At 39.5% G+C, this 27,430-nt stretch overlaps 1 protein-coding gene across 1 annotated transcript in view; it reads left to right on the top strand.

Annotated features, from left to right (window-relative positions):
* The window catches only part of IPO9 (importin 9), a 60,345-nt gene that overhangs the window by 14,242 nt on the left and 18,673 nt on the right, over positions 1-27,430 (top strand). The window contains exons 2-14 of the mRNA XM_006890544.1: positions 5,067-5,128; positions 5,340-5,426; positions 6,209-6,410; positions 9,652-9,740; positions 11,805-11,891; positions 14,798-14,917; positions 15,019-15,119; positions 15,425-15,483; positions 16,236-16,387; positions 17,147-17,245; positions 18,369-18,475; positions 20,775-20,914; positions 25,426-25,585. Coding sequence (XP_006890606.1) covers positions 5,067-5,128; positions 5,340-5,426; positions 6,209-6,410; positions 9,652-9,740; positions 11,805-11,891; positions 14,798-14,917; positions 15,019-15,119; positions 15,425-15,483; positions 16,236-16,387; positions 17,147-17,245; positions 18,369-18,475; positions 20,775-20,914; positions 25,426-25,585 — 1,465 coding nt within the window. The remainder of the gene's footprint in view (positions 1-5,066; positions 5,129-5,339; positions 5,427-6,208; positions 6,411-9,651; positions 9,741-11,804; positions 11,892-14,797; positions 14,918-15,018; positions 15,120-15,424; positions 15,484-16,235; positions 16,388-17,146; positions 17,246-18,368; positions 18,476-20,774; positions 20,915-25,425; positions 25,586-27,430) is intronic.

Genomic DNA, 27,430 nt, shown 5'->3' with positions numbered 1-27,430 from the left:
GGTCAAAGGTGATGCATCCTGTAGAATTGGTGGGGATATTTTTTTTATATTTGTATGGGTGGATGTGTATACATGCATAGGTACATTTTTAGGTGTACATATGTGTGTGCTCTTTGTATGTATTCATATGCATAACAATGTACTACATAAGAGACACAGTTACAGTACCTTTCACATATAACCAAACACCTTTTGGGATTGATTCACTGTGTTTGCAGGTTTGTACCATAGTTTCATGCAACAGCTTGGTCAGTTGGCATAATATAGTTTATAAAGTTTATGTTTTCTGTCCTAACTTAGTAAATAGTGCCTGTGTCTTTAAAAAATCTTGAGAGCAGCCATCTAAATACACATGTTGGTCTATATTAGGAGCAGAAGAGAAAGAAGGAAACCAAAGACTCAAGAAAGGAGACCACACCCGAAGGCACACAGTTCAAATCCACCAGATGCTTCACTGGAGAAGGAAGAGCAATCTCCTCCTCTGCCAGTCAGATCCGATTTGATGGTACACAGCAAGAAAAGAGGGGGGAGGGGATGGAGTAAAGAAAGGAGACAACAGGCCTAATGGACATTAATAGGAACAAATTCTAATAGACATTAAAACATTCTTTAAAGAATTAAATAGACACTTGGTGGCAAGGGTGCCTATTGATGCAAACCTGAGGGGAAATTTGACCGTATCTAATAACAATATTATAGCTGCATATACCTTTTAAAGGCCCAGCAGTCTCACTTCTGCAAATCTATTCTGTAGATATATAATATGAAAATGTATTTGTGTAAATTTCTTTATTCAGCATTGTTTGTAAAAGCAAAATACCAGAAATTCTCATGCTGCCCATACATAGGAAAAAAATGAATATGATGATTTAGAATGATTTCTAGGATATAATGTTAACTGAGAAAAGGTAAAATTGAATCTGCCCCAGTCAGTTGACCACGTCTTTCAAATTTCTTAACATAGACAAATGAGTGTCCAGTGCTGCATCCCTTTATTGAAACATCATAACAGATGTTCTGTTAGTTCCTACAGCTATGTTTTTCACCACTTCCTACAGTGCAGCTTATACTTCCATTGGTTCTTGATCATAGACTACCTCCTAAAATTGTTTTACCATTTCTTTTTGGTCCAGTTGACTGTGTCTTCTTTTGCCACGTCCTACATCATTCAGTATTTGCCTATGTTGATGCAATCCAGTTGGATTTGACTTACAGTAACCCTGCATATAAACAAAGCCTGCTTCATCTTTCACTATCAGTGCTGTGCTTAAGCTCATTGCTGGCAGGCACTGTGTCAGTCTATCTCATTGATTATTTTCAGTGGTTACACCATTTCCTGTCAGACCAGTAAACTTGGCCATTTTTATAATTTTGAGTTTTATTCCACACTTATCATCCACTCTGTCCTGGACCCTCTATTGTGACCTTTTTAATTTTTTTAATTTATTTTATGTGTGTACCATCAAATTGGATCTGACTGGTACAGGAAGCAGTTGTTCCTCCTTCAGCAGAGCATCTGGTGGATTTGAACCGCGCACATCTGGGATTGCAATGCTGTTTCCTGCCACTAGGCCACCAGAGCTTGCCTATTGTGACCTTTTTAAAAGCAGGCAGCATTGGTGGCTAGGTACTATCTATTCCTGGTCTCAGGATCATGAAAGTTGAGGTTCGCAAGGTCCGTTAGTGCAGTGCACTAATTATTTCAATATATCTCTGATTTTTCCACCTCCCTCACTCTTCAGATCTGTTCTTGAGATGGTCACTAAATTCACTCAGACCCGTTGTTGAGACACAATCTAAAAAATAATTGATCAGAGCTCATAAAAAAAAATAGCATGATGGTGAAAGACAAGGACACTATCAGGAACAGTCATACATTAGTAGAGACTAAGGAGACATGACATCTAAATGTAGTATGAAATCTTGAATTGAGTCTTTAAACAGGGAAAAAGCCATTGAGGGGAAAAACTGAAATTCTAATGAAGCCTATAGTTAGTAGGATTGTACCAGTGTTCATTTCCTGTCTGAGATCACTGAGCCACAGTTAAGCAAGTTACTAAAACCAAGGAAATGTGGTGAAAAATATCTCTGAACTCTTTGATTCAGCTTTTCTTAGGTCTAAATGTTATTAAAAATATTTAAGTATGTTTATAGAGCATTTCCTGTAGCATTTAATCTGCTTGTTTCCATAAGACGTGTACATGAAGCGTTGCAAGCAGCAGTGTTTTATTGACATTAAGCTTTTCTGTGGCATAAATACCCTTTAGATGGCTCCTCCTTTGGGGTCAGTAATGACAGATGGAACTTACTATAGAAAGTAACTTCATTAATATAAGGAGGAAATCTAAACAGTGTACTCTTGATGAGCAGTAAAAATAATAGCACAATAGCTGATTCCCCCCCCCCCATGTGCCAGGTATTGTACTAAGCATTTCATGTGCTTTATATTCTTTCATTCTCATAGTTCTTTGATAAATCAGTACCACTATTTTGTTTTACGGATAATGAAACTGAAATTTACAAAGTATGGTAACTTGTCTGAGGTCAAGTAATTTCAGTGTTTGAACCTATATGTACCCCATTCCAGTGTGTATGTTCTTAACTGTATTAAATCATAACTTCATTGTCATTAAGTTGATTCTAATTCATTAAGACCCTGTAGGGTTTCTAAGGCTGTGGTCTTTACAGATATCTACGATCACATATTTACTGTGGGGTAATTAGGTTCAAATCACTGGGCTACCAGAGCATTTCTTGCTCAGTCATTGTTGTAAGGGTGTCCTCAAGTCGAGTATGACCCATAGCAAACCTGTGAGCAACAGATCTAAACCCTGTCCCATCCTTTGCCATCTTCACACTTTCTGACATTCTCACGATCATTGCAGCAATCACTGTCATTCCTTCTGGTTGAAGGTTTTTCTCTATTTTACCATCCATCCACCTTTCTAAGCATGAAGCTTTAACATCTTTGCCTCTGAGGAGCACGCTGACTGCACTTTCTCCAAGACATGTATTTTTGTTCTTTTGGCAGTCCATGAGTCATTCAGCACTGTTCTCCAACACCACTGCTGAAAGGCTTCAATAACTCTTCTGTCCTCTTGATTCATTGTTCCCCTCTCAGTTGTACAGCACGAGACTGAAAAGATGTACTTTAGTCCTCAAACTGACATACTTGCTTCTCAATAACTCTGAAAAGTCCCTTACTGCTGGTACCAAAGGTGTTGATTCTGGATCCAAGTAAGATGAAATTATTGACAACTTCAATCTTTTTTTTTTTTTTCAGTTTCAATCTTTTCTCCATTTGTCATGATGTTGCCTCGCAGTTTAGTGGGAAGAATCTTTATTTTCTTGACATTTGAGATGTGATCCATATTGAAGGCTGTATTCTTTGATCTTCTGCAGCAAGTGCTTCAGGTCTTCCTCACTTTAACTAGCAAGGCTGTTCATTTGCATAATATAGGCTATTTAAGAGTCTTCCTCCAAACCTGATGCCACGTTTTTCTTCATAGGTTTCAGCTTTTTAATAATTTGCTCAGCATACCAATTGAATAGATGTAGAGAGAGGATACAGTCCTGACGCACAACTTCCTTTATTTTAAACCATGTCATGTTCCCTTGCTTGTTCTTACAGCCGCTTCTTGGTCTAGCTGTAAGTTCTACATGAGCACAATTAACTGTTCTGGGATTCCCATTCTTCTAGATGTTAACCATCACACAGTCAGATGCCTTTGCATAGTCAATAAAGCATAAATAGACATTCTCCCGGTATTCTTTACTTTGGCCAGGATTCTTCTGACATCAGCAGTGTTATCCCTGCTACCACGACCTCTTCTAAATCCTGCTTGAACTTCTGGCAGTTCTCTATATATGTACTGTTCTAGCCATTTTCTGAATAATCTTCAGTATTTTGCTTTCATATGATATTAATGATATTATTTGATAATTTCCACATTCTGTTGAATCACCTTTTTGGGGGATAGGAATAAATACGGACCTCTTCCAGTTAGACGTATAACTATTCTTCAAATTTACTTTCCCTCATCCTGCCTTCCAAATGAAAGTAAATGAATCTTGTGTATCTGCCAGAGCGGTTCAGTTCTGAAAAAACTGCTGTTTACTCTTTAGAACAGCACTGTCTTATAGGAATATAATGTGAGTCCTATGTGAAATTGTTCATTTCCTTGTAGCTATGATAAGAAGAAACAGGTGAAAAGAAATTTTAATATTAAATTCATTTAAGCTAATATATGCAAACTTTTCAAGATGCAATTGATGTAAAAATTAACATTTTTTTACTTGCTCATTTTTACTAAGTTGGAAATCTGCTGTACATTTTCTGTTTACAGCACACCTCCTTTTATACCCATCTCGTTCTGGGTCCAGATAGCCACTATGACTTTGGCTGCTGTATTAGATAGTGCTGCACTAGAATGTGACATGTAGAAATTATGATGCCATTTTGGTGTTAACATTCTTCTTTTCCCCAAATAAATATTTGAGAATTTACTCCTTTTTAAAAATTTTTTAAATCTGAAGTTTAGTTTGGAAATAAGAGTTGCTACAGCCTCTTACTGTGCAGTTCAGGGTTTCCATTTACATTACTTGTTAGAAACCATTCTCATGCAACACCTGTCCTTTCACAAGTACGCCTGTTGAAGTCTGATCTTTCAGAGACCAAGCCATCTCTTCTGGTGGATATATATATCTTGGCAAATCCTGAAACCTCATCTTTTAAGTTTTGTTTGAGGCTTGATAATACTAGTTTTCAATTAGATATAGTCATAGGTCTAAAAGAAAATTCAGGCCACATTTGAAGAGAAAGTGGTTGGGAGATGCTTTGTAGAAATTGGAGAAACGAGAGGGTGCTGGAGCTGTTCATTAGAAGCAGCTATGCCCTGCAGGTTAACCTAGTTTTTTTTTATTTAGAAGATCATTTTTAGCAGCTATCGGCACTTTGAAAAGCAGTAGATCAAGTCTCTTCTAAAATCTTTCCTTTTTTAGCATCAGGTTTACAACTGAGTAAATTGCCCTGGCTTTCCTGATCATCATGAAATTGTCTCTTTCAGAATTTGGTGTACACTTGGCAGAGCTGACCGTAGATCCCCAGGGGGCACTGGCAATCCGGCAGGTAAGTTCAGAATGCCCTAGTTTCTAAGTCTACCTTTTCTTGCTAATGAAACTTTTGGGAAGGTGAAGGAATAAGGCCAATATATAAATAACCTAGGATTTTATACCAAATTTAGACATAGTTCAGATGTATTGGTCTATACCCATGGCTTTTATGTGTGAATAAAGTCTCTCTCTTTTTTTTTAACGGCTTGATTTTTTTCCCTTCACAGCTGGCATCCGTCATTTTGAAGCAGTATGTGGAAACTCACTGGTGTGCTCAGTCTGAGAAGTTTAGGCCACCTGAAACTACAGAAAGGGTAAAGAGAGCCATGTAATTTGTCTACCTGTAGATATTTGAGGAACCATATTAAGAGAGTAGGCTGTCAACATTCTTTTACAACACAGAGCAATCAAAAGTCTAGACAGAAAAGAGGATTGGTGGCTGGTGTTGAGAACACCATGCAATAGAAGAGAGAGCTTGGATATGTTCTCCAACACATGCTGGCCAGTGTTCGAGTTCTGCCTCTGACTAGCTGTGAGACTCCGGAAATAAATAACTCCTAAACCGCAGTTTACTAAATCACTAAAATTAGAATTAATATACCAAGTTTAAACAGTTGACTAAATGAAATAATATTCCTATTTAGTATAGTATAGTATAGTATAGTATAGTATAGTATAGTATAGTATAGTATAGTATTGTATAACCATCCTAAGCACTAAAAGAGTGTCAAGCTCTAGGGTATTATTCATTAGAACAGTCTGCAGGTATAAAATGTTTTCTGTGTGTACTAGGTTCAATACTAGAACTACTAGGCACATAAAACTATTAAACATTTTAATTGTGGCTAGTGCTATTGAAGAACTAAACATTAAAGTATATTTAACTTAAAACGGCTGCATTTTGTTAGCAGCAACTATAATATACAGCATAAGGTCACGGATGAACTTTCTGAATTATTTGCCAACTTTGTATACAGGAATTTTCTTTAACTATGCAGTTAACATTTACTCGTTCTTCGAGCATTTAAAGCACGCTAGATTCTGCCAATCACTTGGTAGTTGGCCTAACAGCAGGTGGGCTTCTCCTCTACTACAGGCAAAAATTGTTATCCGAGAGCTGTTGCCCAATGGGTTGAGAGAATCGATAAGCAAGGTGCGCTCCAGCGTGGCCTACGCAGTGTCAGCCATCGCCCACTGGGATTGGCCCGAAGCCTGGCCCCAGCTTTTCAACCTGCTCATGGAGATGCTGGTGAGCGGAGATTTAAATGCAGTCCATGGAGCCATGCGAGTGCTGACAGGTACAGGAAGCCTTTTCTCTGGTAACGGCTCAAGTGATAGAGTACTTATAAGAAGATATGTACAAGAATGGCCCCGACCACTAGAAATGGAAATTGTTAGCTCTCTCCCTAAACCTATTTATCCCTTCAAGTTTTAATGTCTGTATTTACTGTTACATGATCTTGCTTTATCAACAATAATACACATTAACCTAAAGTAGATATATAGACAGATAAGGGCAGATGAAAGGGACTTAGAACCATGGCGTATTTAAGATTGGCAGATGATATTCCTACATTCCTATAATATATAAAGTAAGCCTATCCTTCTATTGTCACAGTGACTGTAACAGTGTGTACCAGATTTCATGAGGATGGCAGAGGATACAGCAGGGTTCATAGAGTTGCTAGGAGTTGTACTCAACTCGGTGGTTAACAACAAGAACAACAAGAAATCAGCCGATTTAGTAATCACACAACCTGAGCAAATGAGTAGCTGGTCCTAAGACCACAAGATCATAGACTCGGACGTCAAAGTCATTAGGCACAACATAGTCCACAAAGACAATGATGTGCACCCTACTTTGGTGAGTAGCAAGTAAGAACTCAAAAGGTTGTGTGTGGCCCTTGAAGATACAACACTTTGTCTCTCCCTGACTAGAAGAAAGATGAGAGAAGGAAAACAAAAATGTACAGAAACAATTATCCAAAGGACTATGAGACCACAAGATCCTCAGTCTCCACAACCCTGAGAACAGTTGAACCGGATTGGTGCCTGTCTGCAACTGCTGACCACTTTAAGAGGGATCACAGTAGAGGGTCTTTGATAAATGGTACAACAGAGACTAGTGGAACACCTAAGACTGGCCTTTCTAGACTAAAACAAAAATCAACCCAGTTTCCATCTGAATAATAGGCCTAGAAAGTAAGTAAGACTCGACAGTACACAGCAAAAAACAACGAGGTGAATAGTAATACCAGAGAGGTACTTTTTAGAATACATAACCACTTATGATTTTAAAGGCAGCATTCTATCAGGGATAAAACTCAGAAAGCAGGAAGAGATAGATTGAGAAGGCTTAATGGAAATGAGAATCACAGGGAGGAAATGGAAAGAGTGCATTTCAGTCCTTGGGTATAGTAATTCATGTTATAAAATGTCTGTTAATAGTTGAATAGAAAACTAATTTGTTTTGTAAACTTCTAATGTAATCACAATAAAAACAAAAAGGTCCATACTTACCCTCAACTCTGTTGGCTTTTCTCATGAGAATTTGATTTAATACTGTTTTACTACCAACTCTGTTGCCTAAAAATACAGTAATTATGTAGCCTTTAAGCTCTCAGGATTTGTCTTCAAATCACTTTTATGAGACAGGGGGGCAAAGCTGTCAGGGATATTTTTATCTCTTTTATAATGGATTCACCAGACATGGAATAGGTAAAAGCCAATCTCTGTTCACAAATAACTGTTCCATGTATTTTAAAATGAGATCTGACTGTGCTCTGACAGATGAAACTAAAGCATGGATTACAGTAGCAAGACATTGGTATATTGTCTGGAATCCATTAAGGAAAAGGGGCTGATTCGCCTGAGAATTGTAAAGATCCCATCCCAGGCTCCCATGAGGCCAGGCCTTCCATTAAACTTAAAGGAAGACTAAGACCCGTGGCCCAGAGTCATGGAGGACATATCAGGATCAATACATATAATATCCAGAAAGACAGTGTCTACAGCCTACTTTAATGAGTAGCAACTGGGGTCTTAAAAGTTTGCATAGCCATCTAAGATACAACTATTTCTCTCTCTCTGTCCAGAATAAAGTAGAGAGAAGAAAGACAAAGATAGAAATAACTAGTCCAAAGGACTGATGGACCACAAGAACCTCAACTTCCACAACACTGAGACCAGAAGGACTAGGTATCCAGCTTCCACTCCTGACTTTAAAAGAGAACAAGGCAAAAAATCCTGGATAGAGTGAGGGGAAAATACAAAACAAAACATAAAAAAAGCATTATAAGCACACCTAAGGATTAATATATTTGATCCACATGCTTCAGGCTTTGCTTCAGTTTTAAAGGATTTTGGAAATTCAAGTGTAGCTAGCTAGTAACCCAAGCTTTTTCTGACTTGCCAGGGAAACTTATTTTGGGCTTTAACTTGTAAAGTGTTAATAATTTCAGATGACCAGGAATAACTTATGGGAGTAAAAGTGTGATTAAGTGCTTTGTTAGCAGAATTAACTCATATTTTCAGTAAACTTGTTTATCCTTAATATCCCATCCACTCAATTTGGACTATTTTCCTTGGAGTTCTGAATAAATTAGACGTAATTACTATTCAGCGCTCCAGATTTATTCTTTAGGGGGAAATGTCATTTAATGTAGTAGACTCAGCCATGAGTATAAAGTCAATAAAAGCATCAGATACAGTGAACTAGAAGATCATTTATTAGAACTCAACTTTTGAGGTTCTGGGTTTTTTTACTGTGATTTAAGTGAGCGTTTACAAAATGTGCTTTTTTCATTCATTCAGGCAAACTCTGTGGTATAAATTAAAATATCCACAATGTCTGATCATCCTTTCCATATTTTCTTACCCTTTACCCATCTTAAACATCTTAAAGTGTCCCCTCCCCCCCACACACAAGGACACTCTTCTCTTTGAAAAGTAAAGGAAAAATTATTTCATTGTTTTACAATCCCTTCTCCCAGGCCCACTCCACTATGCAGCCTTTGTTCTGGACTCCTGTCATGACAAAAATACCTAATCATATATCACAGTTTTCTTCCTCATCTGTTTCAATGCAGTATACATTATTTATCCCATCTTTCTCAGTTTTCCCTCAATCTAGTTATTATCTGCCTTTGACTTCTAGGTCAATAAATGTTATCTTTACAGAATTTTCCCTAAAGTAGCCTTTTAACACTTTCAGAGTTCTTCTTTCTCTCTCCCTACCCTGCCCCCATAAATAGGTATAGGATACTCTGTGTGTGTGTGTGTGTGTGTGTGTGTGTGTGTGTGTGTGTGTGTGTGTTTTCTTCCTTAATCATCTATATTTTCCTTTCTCTTCAATTTTCTTTTTTTCCTTTTTCTAAGTAATCAGTAACTCTTGGGTTTTATTTCCTCCTTTCGATGAGAGAAGACGACTGCATTCTACCTTATTGGGAATTGCCATCTAGAAGCCATGTGGGAAATTTTTATTTGCTGGGTGAAGCACTGTTTTTTTTTATCTTTTTCTTTCTTTTTGTTTTTCCAAAGAATTCACTCGCGAAGTAACAGACACACAAATGCCACTTGTTGCTCCTGTCATCCTACCAGAGATGTATAAGATCTTCACTATGGCCGAGGTATGACATCTCAGCTGCAAGATGACGTAGTAAATAATGATTACACCTAACTCGATGGACAGTCTCCTCCCATGTGACTTACTGCCTCTGAAAATCTTCTGGAGGGTTGGTTCCAACTCTTAAGGCACACAACAAACAATGCTAATTTGGGTCAGCCTCCATCTTTCAGCTAGAAGGTCATGGTTCCTGAAAGCTCCTTATCTCCATGCTAAAGACTGTTGTTGTTGTTATATGCCGTCGAGTCGTTTCCGACTCATAGCGGCTAAAGACTAGACTGGCCAAAAAGAATATTCTGGATTGATCTCAAGACATTTCACTCTTACTTGCAAGGGCAAGTGAAATAGCTGAAATGTTTATTCACATATTTTATACCTCCTGCATGTTATTTAATGCCCTTTATGCTAACTCTAAGCTTATTTACCTCAACTAGTTATTGGGCAGTAATCTATTACTGTATTGTATATAATAGATCTCTATTACAGGGGAGCTCTGGTGGTCTAGTAGTAAAAAACTCTATTGCAGTCCCAAAGGCACATGGTTCGAATCCACCAGCTGCTCTGCAGGAGAAGAATGGACAATCTGTGTGTGATTTACTGTTTCTTTCTTTTTTTTATTTACTGTTTCTGAATACCCACTGGAGGGTCAGCTATGGGTCAGTTCCGACTGAATGACACACAACAGCAACATCATAATACCCTAAGGGAGCTCTGGTGGCCTGGTGGTAAGAAACTGCACTACAATACCAAAGACGTGCAGTTTGAATCCGCCAGTTGCTCCACGAGAGAAGGATGGGCAGTTTCTTCCCGTCCAATGTACTGCCTCTGACAACTTGATGGAGAATCAACTATGAGTTGGTCCCAGCAAAACAGTACATAACAACCATACTATTAGAGCACCTTGGTGGCTTAGTGATAAGGAGCTATGCTGCCAACCCAAAGACAAATCCACCAGCAGCTCCGTGGGAGAAGATTGCACAGTCTCTGCCTGTGCGCTTTAGAGCCTCTGAAAACTCACTGTAGGGTCAGCTTTGAGTCAGTCCAACTCAACAGCGCATCGTAACAACAATTTATATGATTGATTGAGATGTGTACGTGGATGGTGACTGATGGACAGTAAGATGTTAATGCCTAATACTACTACACTCATTGCTGCCAAGTCAGAACTGACTCATAGTTGACTCTCCAACCAGGTTTCTGTGTCTGTAAATTACGTGGGAGGAGATTGCCAGTTTTCTCCCACAGAAATGTTGGTGGAGTCCGACTGCCAAAGAGATGTGACCTGTAGGTTAGCAGCACAGGTCGCTCTGGACTAGGCCATCAGAGCTCCTGTGAATCCCTGGTGTTTTAACCATACCAACAGTTGTATGATTTAATTCTCTTTAAGTTTGAAGTCATTATGAGTCAGACTGATTTAAGAGCAACTCTCCTTTCCTTCTCCAGCTAAGGATACTTGCATTTTAGAAGAAATACATTGGCCATGGTGGGATTTCAAGTGGTATGTTGTTGTTATGTGCCGTTCAAGTGGTATACAATCAGATATTTTTTATCAAATCAGCCCACAACAAAAACCCATTACCATCGAGTTCATTCTGACTTACAGCGATTCAGGAGGAAAAAGTAGACTTGGCCATAGGGCTTCCAAGCTTTTAAATCTGTGTGGAAGCAGATGTCCTCTTTTTAGTCCTGCAAAGTCGCTGGTAGGTTTGAATCACTGACCTTTTGGTTAGCGCCTAATTCTTTGACCACTAGGCCAACAGAGCTTCTTAATCAGACCGCCAAACTGAACTACTGTTAGATTCCAGCCTGTGATGAGCCGCCATCAGTAGTCATTCTTTATGGAGAGACTGCTTCATCTTTCTCCCACAGAACTAAATCCCAACTTTGTGATCCTTTCAGTCTCAGGATTATAGAGAGCTCCCTTTGGACATAGATGGATAACGTTTCTGATTTCTCTAGGGGAGATTTTTCTTCCTATGGGATGGTTGAGTAGTCATAACTTTACTTAGAGTCACACACAAACACTGCCACATGCCGTCTCATGCCTGTGCTGTGCCTTTGTCCCCAGGTATATGGTATTCGAACCCGTTCCCGAGCTGTGGAGATTTTTACCACTTGTGCCCATATGATCTGTAACATGGAGGAGCTGGAGAAGGTGAGTGAGCCTTCGGATGAATAATGTTCCATGCTCGTCAGTTTTTCTTGATGCCTTTCATTGCAGGCCTAACAGTGAGTCAGTCGTTTTGTAACAGAAATACCAGAAAGCACACTAGCTCGTGTGGTACACAGGTGGAATATTTTGATTAAGTTTTTGATTTGTGTGTATTGCTTAGTTTGCTTTCATGTGAACTGTCTTTCTTCCAGTATCTTATCCTGTGCTGATTTTTTTACTAGTAATCACTTAGAAACCATCTGCTCTTTTTTTTGGCCCTCTCTGTGAAACAGAGAGAACAATCTCACTGATTTCACATGCAAGCAAGATTTTACTGAAGATTATCCAAAAACGACTGGAACAGCACATCAACAGAGAACTACCAGAAGTCCAGGCTGGTTTCAGAAGGGGTCGTGGTACTAGAGATATTGTAGCTGATGTTAGATGGATCTTGGCTGAAAGCAGGGAATACCAGAGGAATGTCTATCTGTGTTTCATTGACTATGCAAAGGCATTTGACTGTGTCGATCATAACAAACTGTGGCTGACTCTGAGAAGAATGGGAATCCCAGAACACTTGATTGTTCTAATGCGAAACTTATACTTGGACCAGTCGTCAGAACAGAGCAAGGGAACACTGCATGGTTCAAAATTGGGAAGGGCGTACGCCAGTGATGCATCCTGTCTCCATACCTTTTCAACCTATATGCAGAACAGATTATCTGGGAGGCTGGGCTCTATGAGGAGAAATGTGGGGTCAGGATTGGTGGACGATTTATCAACAATCTGCGTTATGCGGATGACACAACCCTGCTTGCTGAAACTGAAGAGGACCTGAAGCGCCTGCTGCAGAGTGTCAAGGACTGCAGCCTACAATATGGATTGAGGCTCAATGTCAAGAAGACAAAGATTCTCACCACTGGACCAATTGTCAGCATCAGGATGGATGGTGAAGAGATTGAGATTGTACACAGCTTTAGTTTGCTTGGCTCCACAGTCAACAGTCTTGGTACCAGCAGCCAGGAAATTAAAAGGCGCATTGCAATGGGAAAGTCTGCTGTTAGGGACCTCTCCAAAGTGCTGAAGAGCAATGGTGTCTCTTTGGAGACTAAGGTGCGTCTGATACAGGCCATGGTCTTCGCAATCACGTGTTATGCATCAGAGAGTTGGACAATGACCAAAGAGGATAGAAGAATTGATGCCTTTGAGCTGTGGTGCTGGAGAAGAGTATTGAGAATACCATGGACTGCTAGGAAAACAAACAGATTTGTCCTGGAAAGGGTTAAACCGGGTGGCTCCTTGGAGGCAAGGATTCTGAGGCTCCATCTAACATACTTTGGACATGTTGTGAGGAGAGACCGGTCCTTGGAGAGGGACATCATGCTTGGGAGGGTGGAGGGACAGCGCAGGAGAGGAAGGCCCTCTATGAGGTGGATTGATTCAGTGATTGGGATAATCGGGATGGGAGTGTCAGAGACAGTGCGATTGGCACAGGACAGAGCGGAGTTTAGGGCTGTTGTACATAGGGTCGCTATGAGTTGCAAGCGACTCGACGGCACATAACAACAACAACTCTGAAACATGCACTAAGCTTGTGACTTAGACGCAGTTCTGGAAAGTTGGTCTTCCATAAGAAAGTTGTTGTGAAGAACTAACTCCCAGTGCTAGCTGGGGACACATAACTCCTCTAGTGGCTCTCATCCCTTCTGAGGGTATCTAAGCGTAGAGAGCACTTTGCCAGATGTGACATTTGGCCTTTGTTCTTAATTATTTTGCGCTAATAAATCAACACCTGAGACTAAGAAATGGGACCTAATACGACCAAGAGATACTCCTTGAGGATTCAGTGCTGATTAAGCCTCACAAGACATGATGTTATCTTTCATGACCTTGTGGTGAGATAAATGAAAGCATGAGCTTAGACTTAGCTGCAGCTCCCTGGTTGGTGTGGGTGAATATCTCTCTGGAGGAAAGTGTGCCTTCCTCCTGCCCCATTTTTAAGCATTAAAACTGTTTCTGGAGATGTGGTATTTCCAGTGAGCGCTGTGATTTGTTCAGTGAATTATAGATCACAAAGGTGTAATGAGGGAGGCTAACTGATGGATTCCTGAGCTTGCACTTGGAACCCTGAAGAAGTAGACAGAAATCTCACATTTGGGGCTGACTAGAAGAATAGATTCCTTTAAGCTGTAAGAGCACTGAACATCCCATAAACAAATACGTGTTGAAGGGGGTTCAGCCGAGTGTTCTTGGAGACGAAGAAGATGAGGTGTCTCTTTACATACTAAAGACACATTGTTAGGAGGGGCTAATCCTGGGAGAGGAGTATGATGCTCAGAAAGGTGGAGAGTCAGTGAAGGAGAGGAACACCCTCGACCCAGGTGGATTGAAATGGTGACTGCCACAGTAGGCTCTAATGTGTCAAGAAGTGTGAGGATGACACAGGATAGGACAGGGTCACTAGAGGTCGTCCTTGACACCGTGGCACCTAACAGCAGTTCCTCCCATGCAGTTCACTGCCTCAGAAAACCTGGAGAGTCAGCTATGGGTCAGTTCCAACTCAGCGGTACATAGCAGCAACTGTCTGAAGTCGAGGTTGCCATGTGGCTTCCCAAGCTAGTGTGGCCTAGCCATGGGTGGTAAGACGTGAGGGCAAGAAGTATGTATGGACAACTCATATCTGAACTGAACATGGAAGGGAAGCCAAGATTTCCATAGCATGTAGATAGTATGGAGTAAGATTTGCTGCCCACATCATTTGGTATCAGAAGTAAGTGACTTAATCTCTCTGGGCTGGTTTGTATAATTGAGAGCAACTCTGATGCTTCAAAATAGGTCATTGTTTGATATATGATTCAAAGCCACTGATTAGAGGTACACTGAGCATTGATTTTGGTTTCTGTTAACAGGGTGCTGCCAAAGTCCTCATCTTTCCTGTGGTGCAGCAGTTCACAGAGGCTTTTGTTCAGGCCCTCCAAATACCAGACGGTCCCACATCTGACAGTGGGTTTAAAATGGAGGTCCTGAAGGTAAACACTTAACTACCAAGGAGAGAGAGCTTAAGAGGGTGATGTGACTTCACTGATTCCCTCTACCTCACATCTAACTCATGAGTCTTTTTACATGTCAGGCAGTGACGGCGCTGGTGAAGAACTTCCCTAAGCACATGGTTTCCTCCATGCAACAGATTCTACCTATTGTTTGGAACACCTTAACTGAGAGCGCAGCTTTATATCCTTTCCTGAAATTATTTTTTTTCTTTTGTTTATTTGATCTGTTGTCCATAGGGTCTCTACAAGTCAGAATTGACTCAATGGCACCCAACAGTAACAAAGGCCAAGGCGCCTACTTACAAAGAAATTAGCTATTGAAAAGCTCTGTGGAGCACAGTTCTACTCTGACAGGCATAGAGTCGCCAAGAGTCAAAATCGACTTAATGGCAACTGATTTCTTTTGCATTTATTTTACTGTTAGTATTGGAGTGTACAGTATGTAACAGCAGTATTCAAATTCTGTTTCTTCACTCTTCATCATACTTACGTGAAGACAGAAGTAAATTACACAGAGGAAGTGGAAGATCCTGTAGATTCTGATGGTATGTAAGTTTATCTGATCTTAGCACATCAGTAAGTGGAATATAGAAAAAGGAATTCAGAGATAGAAAAAGCAGTAACTTAACTGAGTTCATTCTCAAACTACTTTTCTGGTCATTTTCTTTCTATATACAAGATACAGCAGGCATAGTCACACATAGTATATTGTGGGGAAATAAGAAATTGAACATCTTTAATATTCTCCATGGACATTTACATAAATCTTATAAAAGCATAGACTTTTGTAGTTGGAAGAAGTACTTTAAAAGCCATCTCTAATAATCAAGCCTGTCCCTTGGATTTTGCCTAATTTAATTTGGAGTCCCAAATGATAATACTTTCATTTAATAGTTATAAGTATTCCAGATTAAAAATAGACTGGAAAATGTAGTAAAACCTTTGAAAGCCAGAGCTCAGTAGAACAGCGTTGTTTTTCAGCTCTCACAAGTTTCTTACTTGAAAGGGTACTACTGTCTTAGCCCTTGTTTTAGTTGGAAATACTAGTTTTCCTTCTGTGACAGAGTCTTAACTTATATAGGGGCCTATCTTTTATAGCTTTTCTAGTATCTTCTAGCATATTTAATATTCTCAAAAATTTCTTCCTTTCTTCAGCCGCCTTTTACTACTAATCCCTTGAGAATAATAAGCAGGTGGTTTAAACATTCATTTTAAAAATAATGCCATTCATTTCCAGCATTCAGACTTTCATTTTTCTTTCTTGTCCCTAATTACTTTTCTTGTGTATTTTTTTCAGGTGAGGTCCTAGGCTTTGAGAATCTCGTCTTTAGCATTTTTGAATTTGTCCATGCTCTACTAGAAAACAGCAAATTCAAAAGCACTGTGAAGAAGGCCTTGCCTGAATTGATTTACTATATTATCTTATATATGCAGATCACTGAGGAGCAGGTAAATAATATCTGGGAGACAGCACCTTGTATTTAGAAAGTACAACTTGATGGATATGAGGCCTAAAACAAGTGAACGCTTTTCCAAATAAGGGCCCTAGGAGAATAATTTCCTATGAAGTTCTAAGGTAACATTGATACTGGTTTACTGTCAGATTTTTGAGCATAAGTGTTTTGTTATCGCCTCAGACTAAGTGACATTGAGTTAAGTCATAGACATTGAGTTGGAACCGACTCATAGCTGACCCTCTAGCAGGTTTTCAGAGGCTAATTTAAATCCCCTGGGAAGAAAATGCTCATATGTCACCCGAGGAACCACTGATGGATTTGAGCCACCAGAGAATTACGACTCCCTACACCAACCAGAGCTTTAACGCCTACATTAAATTATTGGGCTTGAGAATATTTTTGCTGTGAGAAATCTTTACATGACCACTAACCTAGATACTGGTATCTGGGTGAATCTGTTTCTTTGCTAGAAAATAAGTGAGATGTTAGAGATCAGGTTATTAGCCTGAGTAGTGGGTCATTAAAACTAGAAAAGAAAATTTAAGAATAAAGGTGATTGTGTCTCTTCTATTAGAAAGCAACAGCTATCTGCCTTGATGAAAGGTTTCCTTCTCAGCATAAAAAAGAAAAACCTTTGAAGCTAGAGCTTTATCCAGATTACAATAAAAGGTTAATGTCTCCTTGTGAATTGATGAAAAGAGGGTCAATGTGAAAAATACTGACAGCCTCACAAAGAACTCTATCCTTTCAGATAAAAGTGTGGACTGCCAACCCTCAACAATTTGTGGAAGATGAGGATGATGATACGTTCTCCTATACGGTTAGAATAGCAGCTCAAGACCTTTTACTGGTAAGAGATTTACCATGATTTTAAGCCTGATAAGCTGGATGAGTCATATATGCGTCTTGTCTTATTCCTAGATTGCTAAGGTGAGCAATATTGTAGCATGGCTCTCTGTCAGACATTTTTTTGAAATATAAAAGAGTATCTTAAATAAAATTTGAGACTTGAGAATTCCAGAGACATTGCCATTAGTTTTGATTTACAAATGAGTAGTAGATGTAAGAATTTTGTGCAGGATAAAGTTCTAATGAGAAAAGACTGTTGAATCAGCAACGTTGTGTGATTACAGCACAAACCAGAGGTTGGCAAACTTGAAAAAAGAATGGTTGCTGGGAAATGACCATCCAGATAACTGCTTCTGTCTTCCTTTCCACTGACCGTTTGTCTCTGTGTACTAAAGAACTATGAAGAAGCTGGCACTTGCTGCCTCTTGTGTGGGATGTTTATTCTCTTTGTTGGGTGAATCACTTCTCATTATGGTTTAGTATTTCTAAAGCATCTATGAAAGAGCACACTGGATTTCAGTTTAATTGATTAAGGTTATTTGTCCATAACTACCAGAGTTTTAGTCTGTCATTGCTCCTTACAGTCTACTGAATATAGCCAAGAGGGACAACTGACTAACCACTACAGTGTGTAAGTTAGGTGACTTAGTGGGGAAAGAGTTGCGCTATTGACCCAAAGGCACATGGTTCAAATCCACCAGCTATTTTTTAGGAGAAAGATGGACAGTCTCATCCCATATGATTTACTGCCTCTGAAAACTCACTGAAGGATCAACTGTGAGTCTGTTTCTACTCAACTATACATAACAACTATCAGAATTTTGTAGATGTATGTTTAAGAGTTCGAACTATTTCTTCATTAGCATCTAAGTTAATGTGCTTTGTTTATTAAAGTTTATTATGTATTAGAATGGTTTAATTTAGGGAGCTCTGGTGGCTTAGTGTCAAGAAGCTGCGCTGCAATCCCGAAGGCACACGGATCCAAACCACCAGATGCTCTGCTGCAGGAGGGGCAGTCTTCTCCTGTGTCAGTCAGATCTGATGATCTGTGGCAGTACACAACAATGGGGGGGGAGGTTTCATTTACACAGATAGATTTATTCATCCTCCTCTTGTCTCCCTAGGCTGTGGCCACAGATTTCCAGAACGAGAGTGCGGCAGCCCTGGCTGCTGCAGCTACTCGGCATTTGCAAGAAGCTGAGCAAACCAAAACCAGCGGCACTGAACACTGGTATGAAATGAATAGGTGTTCTGGACACCAGATCAGAGAGCAGGTCCTTATTTTGGATCGGTAGTCCTAAAGCAATTCTTCTTAGCCTCAAATAAGTGGTTAAGATGCTTTAATTTTGACCTTTTTTAAAAAAAAAGTTTAAATGGAGATGTACTTTTACCATGTTTTTAATCAGAAAAAAAAAATCTAATAGTGTGGAAGCTCTGGTGGCCTAGTAGCAAGAAGGTGTGCTGCAATCCCAAAGGCACACAGTTCAAATCTTCCAGATGCTCCCCTGGAAAAGGAGGGGCAATCTTCTCCTGTGCCAGTCAGATCAGAAGGGGAAAAAAATTTATTTAAGTAAATTTTGCTTTGTTTTCAACTCAGTTTACATGAGAAAAGCAGATAAATGGACTTTCTGGTTTAGATTATGCTGGAATACCCTTTTCTGAATCTTCTTCATTAAATCAAGAAGAAGAAGATTTCAAAAGGCAGCACGGGATGGCAGAGTAAAATATTACAATGAAATGTGCAAGGAGTTGGAGTCAGAAAACCGAAAGGGTCGAACACACTCAGCATTTCTTAAGCTCAAGGAACTGAAGAATAAATTCAAACCTCGAGTTGCTATAATCAAGGATGCTTTAGGCAGAGTATTAAATGATCCAGGAGGTATCAAAAGAAGATGGAAAGAATATACTGAGTCATTGTATCAAAAGGAATTAGCAGACACAGAAGAATTTAATGAAACAACATATGAGCAAGATCCTATGGTGATGAAGGAAGAAGTTCAAGCTGCTTTGATAGAAATAGCAAAAAAATAAGGTCCAAGGAATAGATGGTATACCAATTGACATATTTCAGCTAACAGATGCTGCCTTGGACGTTCTCACCAAGTTGTGTCAAGAAATCTGGAGAACAACCACTTGGACTGGAGGAGATCTATATTTGTTCCCATTCCAAAGAAAAGTGACCCAACAGAGTGTGGAAACTATAGAACAGTATCATTGATTTCACATGCAAGCAAGATTCTGCTCAAGATTATACAAAAATGACTGGAACAGCACATCAGCAGAGAACTGCCAGAAGTCCAGGCTGGGTTTAGAAGGGGTCGTGGTTGTAGGGATATTGTAGCTAATGTTAGATGGATATTGGCTGAAAGCAGGAAGTACCAGAGGAATGTCTATCTGTGCTTTATTGATTATGTAAAGGTGTTTGACTGTGTGGACCATAACAGTCTGACCCTGGAGAAGAATGGGAATCCCAGAACACTTGATCGTGCTAATGCGAAACTTATACTTGAACCAAGAGGCAGTCGTCAGAACAGAGCAAGGAAACACTGCATGGTTCAAAATTGGGAAGGGCGTACGCCAGGAATGTGTTCTGTCTCCATACCTTTTCAGCCTGCATACACAACAGATCATCCGGGAGGCTGGGCTCTATGAGGAGAAATGTGGGGTCAAGATTGGTGGACGATTTATCAACAACCTGCTTTATGCGGATGACATAACCCTGCTTGCTGAAACTGAAGAGGACCTGAAGCACCTGCTGCAGAGTGTCAAGGACTGCAGCCTATAATATGGATTGAGGCTCAGTGTCAAGAAAACAAAGATTCTCACCACTGGACCAACTGGCAGCATCAGGATGGATGGCGAAGAGATTGAGATTGTTCACAGCTTTAATTTGCTTGGTTCCACAATCAACACTCTTGGCAACAGCAGCCAGAAAATTAAAAGACGTATTGTGATGGGAAAGTCTGCTCTTAGGGACCTCTCTAAAGTACTCAAGAGCAACGGTGTGTCTCTGGAGACTAAGGTGCGTCTGGTACAGGCCATGGTCTTTGCAATCACTTGTTATGTGTCAGAGAGCTGGACAATGACCATAGAGGATAGAAGGAGAATTGATACCTTTGAGCTTTGGTGTTGGAGAAGAGTGCTGAAGGTGCCATGGACTGCTAAGAAAACAAACAGATTCACCCTAGAGAGGGTTAAACCGGGCTGCTCCTTGGAGGCAAGGATTCTGAGGTCATGTTGTAAGGAGGGATTGGTCCTTGGAGAGGGACATCATGCTTGGGAGGGTGGAGGGCAGGCGCAGGAGGGGAAGGCCCCCTTGGAGATGGATGGATTTGGTGACTGGGGCAATCGGGGTGAGTGTGTCTGAGACAGTTGAGATTGGCACAAGACAGAGCAGAGTTTAGGGCTGTTGTACATAAGGTCTCTATGAGTCGCAAGCGACTCGAGGGCACATAACAGCAACAACAACTTCATTAAATATATATCCTTTGGGTAGTTAGTTTGATCAGACTGTGGCGTCCTCTTCACAGGTGGAAGATCCACGAGGCATGCATGCTTGCTCTAGGTTCAGTGAAGTCCATCATCACCGACAGTGTGAAAAATGGGAGGATCCACTTTGACATGCATGGGTTCCTGACCAATGTCATCCTTGCAGACCTCAACCTCTCAGGTATGCTTCAATAACATGGATCCTGGAACTCAATCACGTCAATTCTGTGTTAGAATTGTCCTCATCAACTCAGCCATTACTGTTCTCTTAGTCACTTGTGTCCTTCAGGTGAACATTCTTTTTACCCTAGAGTTAGAATTTATTTGAACTCTAAAATAGCCCAAAGACCATGGCTCCCTCTTCACGTGCTAGAACATTAATAACTAATACTGGCTTGTTCATAGTTTTTCTTGTTCCTTTTTTGTCCCAATTCTCTACTCCTATTCCAGGCTATTTTTCGCATTTGAATAGAATGTAAATCTGGTTGCTACACCTTGGGTGAAACTCAAGCATGAGTTTCATTGGGTTCAGGATGTTCTCAGGCCTTTCTGTTTCTTTCCTGCCATTTTTCTTAAACTTCATTCAGGGCCTGTAACCAGATAATTAAGTGTTCCATTTTCCCACATCATGAGACAGTTGTCATTGTTTGCTCTGTTTGCAGTGTTTACACTTGGCTCTCCTTCATAAGATAGCCTTGAGAATACTTTTAAGCCATTTGTTTGTTTGTTTGTTTGTTTGTTTGTTTGTTTTAATTATTATTATTATTATTGTTATTGTTATTATTATTTTTGTGTGCGTGTACCGTCAAATCAGATCTGACTGGTGGTACAGGAGGAGATTGTCCCTCCTTCCCCGGCAGAGCATCTGGTGGATTCGAACCGTTCGCCTCTGGGATTGTAGTTGCAGCTCCTTGCCACTAGGCTACCAGAGCTCCCCTCTTTTAAGCCATTTGTAAGCTTCCTGCTCTGTAACTCTAAATAATCTGTTATAAGACATCTCGTTCCATTGCTTTCAGTCTCTGAAACACAGAAGTGATATGCTTCAATATCCAGAAGTCACACTCAATGAGACCATCCTGTTTACTTATCATATGCTACATTATATTGTAGCTGAAGGCTATATTTTTTTTCTTTCCTACTGGAATGTAAGGTCTTTGAGAGTGGAGATCATATCTGAGATATCTTTCTATCCCCACAGTGTGTTGCACATAATTAGACATTCCATAATTATGTGTTGAGTGAAAGTGTTGGAATTTCTCAAACTTACTAACATATTTCTTGTAGAGTTTGTCCTAGAAAAGAATCTTCATAAACTCATGGAGATTTCAAAATATTTGATAAAATTATCAAGGACCACAAAGAGATTTCTTTATGTGTGTTATATGTATCAATAGTTAAGATAGTAGAAATTAAAACTGAGATTTTTTTTTAAATCGCAGAGAAATTTTAATTTTGTAATTTTTTTTAAACTCTTTAAGAGAGTTGAACTCACATACTGTTGAACTGGCATAGAATATAAAGATTTGGAAGTTCCAACAGGAAGAGACAGAATTGTTACTTTTTGTTGTTGTTCTTGTTAGGTGCCATCAAGTCAAGTACAAATCATAGCTTCCCTATGAACAAAAGATCTGAAACCAATCCTGTCTTGCACCATCTTCACACTTCCTGACCATCAAGAACCCATTGAAGCAGTCCCCTTGTCAATCGACTTGGTTGAGGGAAAACTGAGATATTTTAAAATACATCTATTTCATTAGCTGTCAGGGCCATGGTGTTGCATGTCATGTAACCTCTGAAAAATTCCACTGAACATTCAAGAAACAATGAAAGGTTATGGATAACATCTTGTATCATCATGTAAATAGCTTAACTGTGGAATCATGATAATATTATCTAATTATTTGACTGGCACAGTTAAATTCTCTTCATTAGTTCCATCAACTAAATGTTGTACAAGTAACTAAATTGGGCACTATAACAGGCTGAATACATATCATCTCTGTTTTCAAACAATTTATCAGAGGAAGAGAATAGTAGTTCTTACACTAGTGATTGGAACGTAAAACAAAATATTGTTTAAGAAGCCAAAGGCAGAATTTGGACAGCATAGAGGGAGTACATACACCGCCCTCTAGTTAGTTCGACGCACAGGACAAAGTAGAGCTCTCTCGGAGTTTCCAAGGCTGTGATCCTTACAGACAGAGCCCTGGTGGTGGTGTAATATGTCAGACTTCCAACCCAAAGGTCACCAGTTCAAATCCAACAGAAAGATGGGCAGCCACCTCCCATAAAGAGTCACAGCTTCAGAAACCTAGTGAAGGGTCGATATGAATCAAACTCAATAGCTGTAGATTTGGGTTTCGTTAAAAATCTGCAGATACAGACGGTCTCATCTTTTTCCTATGTAATGGCTGGCAGGTTCACACCAGTCACTTTAGTGGTTAAATATTTACGCATTAGACCAGGGCACCTAGCACAGAGATGGTTAGGATTATTTCAACCCACAAGGCTAAATGGGAAATGCAAAGAGAGGTGTATGTGTTGGCTTAGAGTTTAAATAAAGAATGGAGATGGCAAAGTAAAATATTAGTTGCTGAGGGATGTGCTTGAGTTCAGAGGCATGAGGAAAAATCATAAATCGCTACAGACTGATCTTAAGCATTCTTGGATGACATGCTAAGAAGCACTTTATATTGTAGATTAAAGAATTCATTGACAGATTTTATGTGAAAGACTGGTGTAATTAGAGCTGTGATTTATAATGTTCTAATAATGATCCAAGAAGATACTGGCAGTAGAGAGGGCATTTTGAAAATTATACAAGGTAAAGAATAACGTTCCTACTGGGAATAGAAACTGAGATTGGAAATATTTAATGTAAAACTTTCTAAGATCTACTTTGACAATAGTAAAAAACTGGGAAGTTAATTCTAAACAAATTATATATTTATGTAAAAGAAGGTGGAAAGAGTACACAGAGTCACTATACCAAAAAGAATTGGCTGAAGAATTTCATGAAACACAATTATGATCAAGAGACACTGTTGATGAAGGAGAAAATTATAGCTGCTCCGAAGGAGTTTACAGAAAATAAGGCCCCAGAAGTTGATGTAATACCTCAGCAAACAATTGCTGCCCTAGACATGCTCTCCAGGTTGTACCAAGAAATCTGAAGGACAACTACCTGGCCAACTGACTGGAAGAGATCCATATTTATTCCCATTCCAAAAAAAGATGACCCTGCAGAGTGTGGAAATTATCTAATAACATCACACGCAAACAAAATCCTATTAAAGATGATCCAAAAATTACTGGAACAGTACATTAACAGAGAACTACCAGAAATACAAGGCAGGTTTAGAAGAGGCTGTGCATGGCACTAGGGACATTATCGCCAATGTCAGTTGGATCTTGGCTGAAAGCCAAGATTTCCAGAGGAATGTCTATGTGTGTTTCTCTGACTATACAAAGGCATTTGACTGTATAGATCACAACATATTGTGGCTGACTTCAAAAAGAATGAGAATCCAATCCCAGGTTTACGCAGTTCGAATCCACCAGATGCCCTGCTGTAGATGGAGGGGCAATCTCCTGTATCAGTCAGATCCGATTTGACGGTTCACACACACAAAGTAGTAAGATTAAAAAAAAGAATGAGAATCCCAGAACACTTGATTGTGTTCATGCAAAACCTATACTATTGAACCAGGAAGAAATCCTCAGAACAGAGCAAGGAAAAACTGCATGGTTCACAATCAGGAAAAGGGTCCTTCAGGAATATATCCTGTCTCCTTACATTTTCAGTCTGTGTGCAGAATAGATCATTTGGGAAACTAGACTTTATAAGGAGGAGTGTGACAACAGGATTTGAAGAAGACTCATCGACAACTGAAACTGAGGAGAACCTGAAGTGTTTGCTGCAAAAGGTGAAGGACTGTAGTCTTTGGTATGTCAGCATTAAGAAGACAAAGATTCTCACCACTGGGCCAGTTGGCAGCACCATGATAAATGAAAAAGAGATAGAGGTTGTTAATAATTTCAGCTTGCTCGGCTCCACAATCAACATTCTTGGCACCAGCAGTCAAAAAATCAAAAGAAGGCGAATTGCATTAGAGAAATATGATGTCAGTCTAGAGAGTAAGATGCACCTAATTCAGGCTGTGGTCTTCTCAATTACTTGCTGTGCATCAGAAAGCTGGACAGTGACTAAAGATGAGAGAAGAACTGATGCCGTTGAGTTGTGTTGCTGGAGAAGAATATTAAACATTCCATATATCACCACAAGAACAAACAGGTCTGTCTTAGAGAAGATGAAACCAAATTGCTCCTTTGAGACAAGGATTTTGAAGCTCTGTGTCACATACTTTGGGCATGTGGCCAGGAGGAACAGGGCAGGAGAGGAAGACCCCACATGAGATGGAGTGACACAGTGACTGGGGTAATAGGGGTAGTTGTGTTGGAGACAGACTGGCTGAGGATAAGGATGGGTTCAGATCTATTGTATATAGAATTGCTGAGTCGCAGGCGACTCAGTGACACAGGCAACACTAAAACTGTGTGTGTGTGTGTGTGTGTGTGTAATAATAATAATATATATATCCAGTTACTTACCAAAAGTAGACAAAGGTGGAAAGGAAGAAGGACAAGGAACAGGATTATCATCTTGTCACTAATTATTTCTCTTTCTTCTAGTGTCTCCTTTCCTTCTGGGCCGGGCACTGTGGGCTGCCAGTCGATTCACCGTTGCTATGTCCCCTGAACTGATCCAGCAGTTCCTGCAGGCAACAGTTCGTGGTCTGCATGAGACACAGCCCCCATCAGTCCGAATTTCTGCTGTAAGAGCTATCTGGGGGTAAGTATGCCAAAATCACAGAGCTTAGTGTGGTGAAATCTATTTTAAGAGAAATTTATTCAGGATAGTTACCCCAGACTAAAGTTGTTTAATGAATTATATTGTTTGGAAATTTTTGGTGAAGATCTTTTTAATAGATTTTGTAAGGACATGAAAGAACCACACTACCACAAGATAACCCAGTTGGAAAATGAGCACAGGATACGAGCAGACACTTCACAAAAGAAGACATTCAGATGGTGAACAAACACATGAAGAAATGTTTAAAATCCCTAACTCTAAGAGATATGCAAATCAAAACAACTATGAGATATCATTTCACCCCAGTAACAATAGAAAATTCAACAGAACAGCAAACATCAAGTGCTGGCGAGGTTGTGGAGAAACGCAACCACTTTGGAAGGCTGTATGGCGCTTTCTCAAAGAGTTGCAAATAGAAATCCACTACTGAGAATATACTCTAAAGAAACCAGAACTGCCACTCAATCAGATATATGCACACCCATGTTTATTGCTGCTTTGTTCACAATAGCAGAGTTGGAAACAGCTCTGTGTTCATCAGTAAACAAACACCTAGAGAAGCTGTGGTATATTCACACAATGGAATATTATGCAGCACTTAAAAACAATGAACTCATGAAATATTACACAAAATGTGTGACCCTGGAGGATGTAATGCTGAGTGAAAGAGCTCAGTCACAAAAGGATAAATACTACATAATGCCACTGTTAAAAAACAGGACTGACATGGGGGTTTGCGGGAAACTAAGAAAAGAGGGGATAAATAATAAAAACGGTATTGAAACAGACGAGGGAGAGAACTGTATAAAGGGAATCTGTGATCAGGTATTATTGGCATGACAAGAGTCCAGAATAAGAGCTGTATAGTAAAGCGGACTGAGGCCGGGGTAGAGATAGGGGAACTGTATAACAATGAAAGTTTTTTTTTTCTTTCTCTTTTTTCCAAAGAGAAAAGCAAATGAGGTGAGGGTCAGGGAGGAAAATGTGCAACAATGAAAGAATGAAATCCAAGTTCTCTATAAACTTTCATTAAAATCTCGAAAAAAAAGCACAAGTGACATAACTTCTTTCACAAGACCAAAGATGTCCTGTTCCATTATTACTCCTTATTTCCTTTAAATTCACTCCAGTTCTCGAATCATAGAAAAATGAATAACCAGAGGCTCTCAGAGGTAATTTATCTAGGATTGCAATTGATGACTGACACAACAGGATTAGATTCCACATCATTTTATTGATTTCCTTTTGTAGTAGAAAACAAACTCGAGTTAATGTGGGCTAGAAACTTTTTTCTGTTTTGCGTCTTTTTCACAGCCAGTGTACAGTTACTATATATGTATGTGTATATGTATATATTCCTACCCAGACCAGAGGGAGCATTGTTGATTTTTAGCATATTTTCAGGTCAAAACTTAAATTCTCTCAATTAAAATCCTAAAAACTACCAACAAAGAATTTATCTTGAATTTGCTTATGCTGTCTTCTTAACCTTTGAGACAAGAACTGAGATGATTTGTGTTACTGATTGAATGCCTTTGAAAAACTTTGAGCCTGTCCAGTCTACGCTCACAATTACATACTTAATGTTAAAACCATGAACAGAAGCCCATCTTTGTGCTGCACTCTAGAGAAAGCAAACCTTTGCCTCTAATTAATCTGGGGTTAAAAGATACAGCTAAATATGACTTCCAAAGCTCTAAGAACAGAGAGCTGTTAGGTGTGAAAGCTTTTTTAATAGCTATTCTTGGAGTAGAGCATGCTGTAGCTTGTAGCAAATTAATTCTTTCTTGAAGTGTAAATAAATAAATAACCAGGTCTCTCTCT

The sequence above is a fragment of the Elephantulus edwardii genome, unplaced genomic scaffold, assembly GCF_000299155.1.
Source record: "Elephantulus edwardii isolate Elephantulus edwardi_28Jun2011 unplaced genomic scaffold, EleEdw1.0 scaffold00090, whole genome shotgun sequence".
NCBI classification, from domain to species: Eukaryota; Metazoa; Chordata; class Mammalia; order Macroscelidea; family Macroscelididae; genus Elephantulus; species Elephantulus edwardii.
Note: the sequence above shows the minus strand (reverse complement) of the source record. Positions and strands in the feature narration are given on the sequence as shown.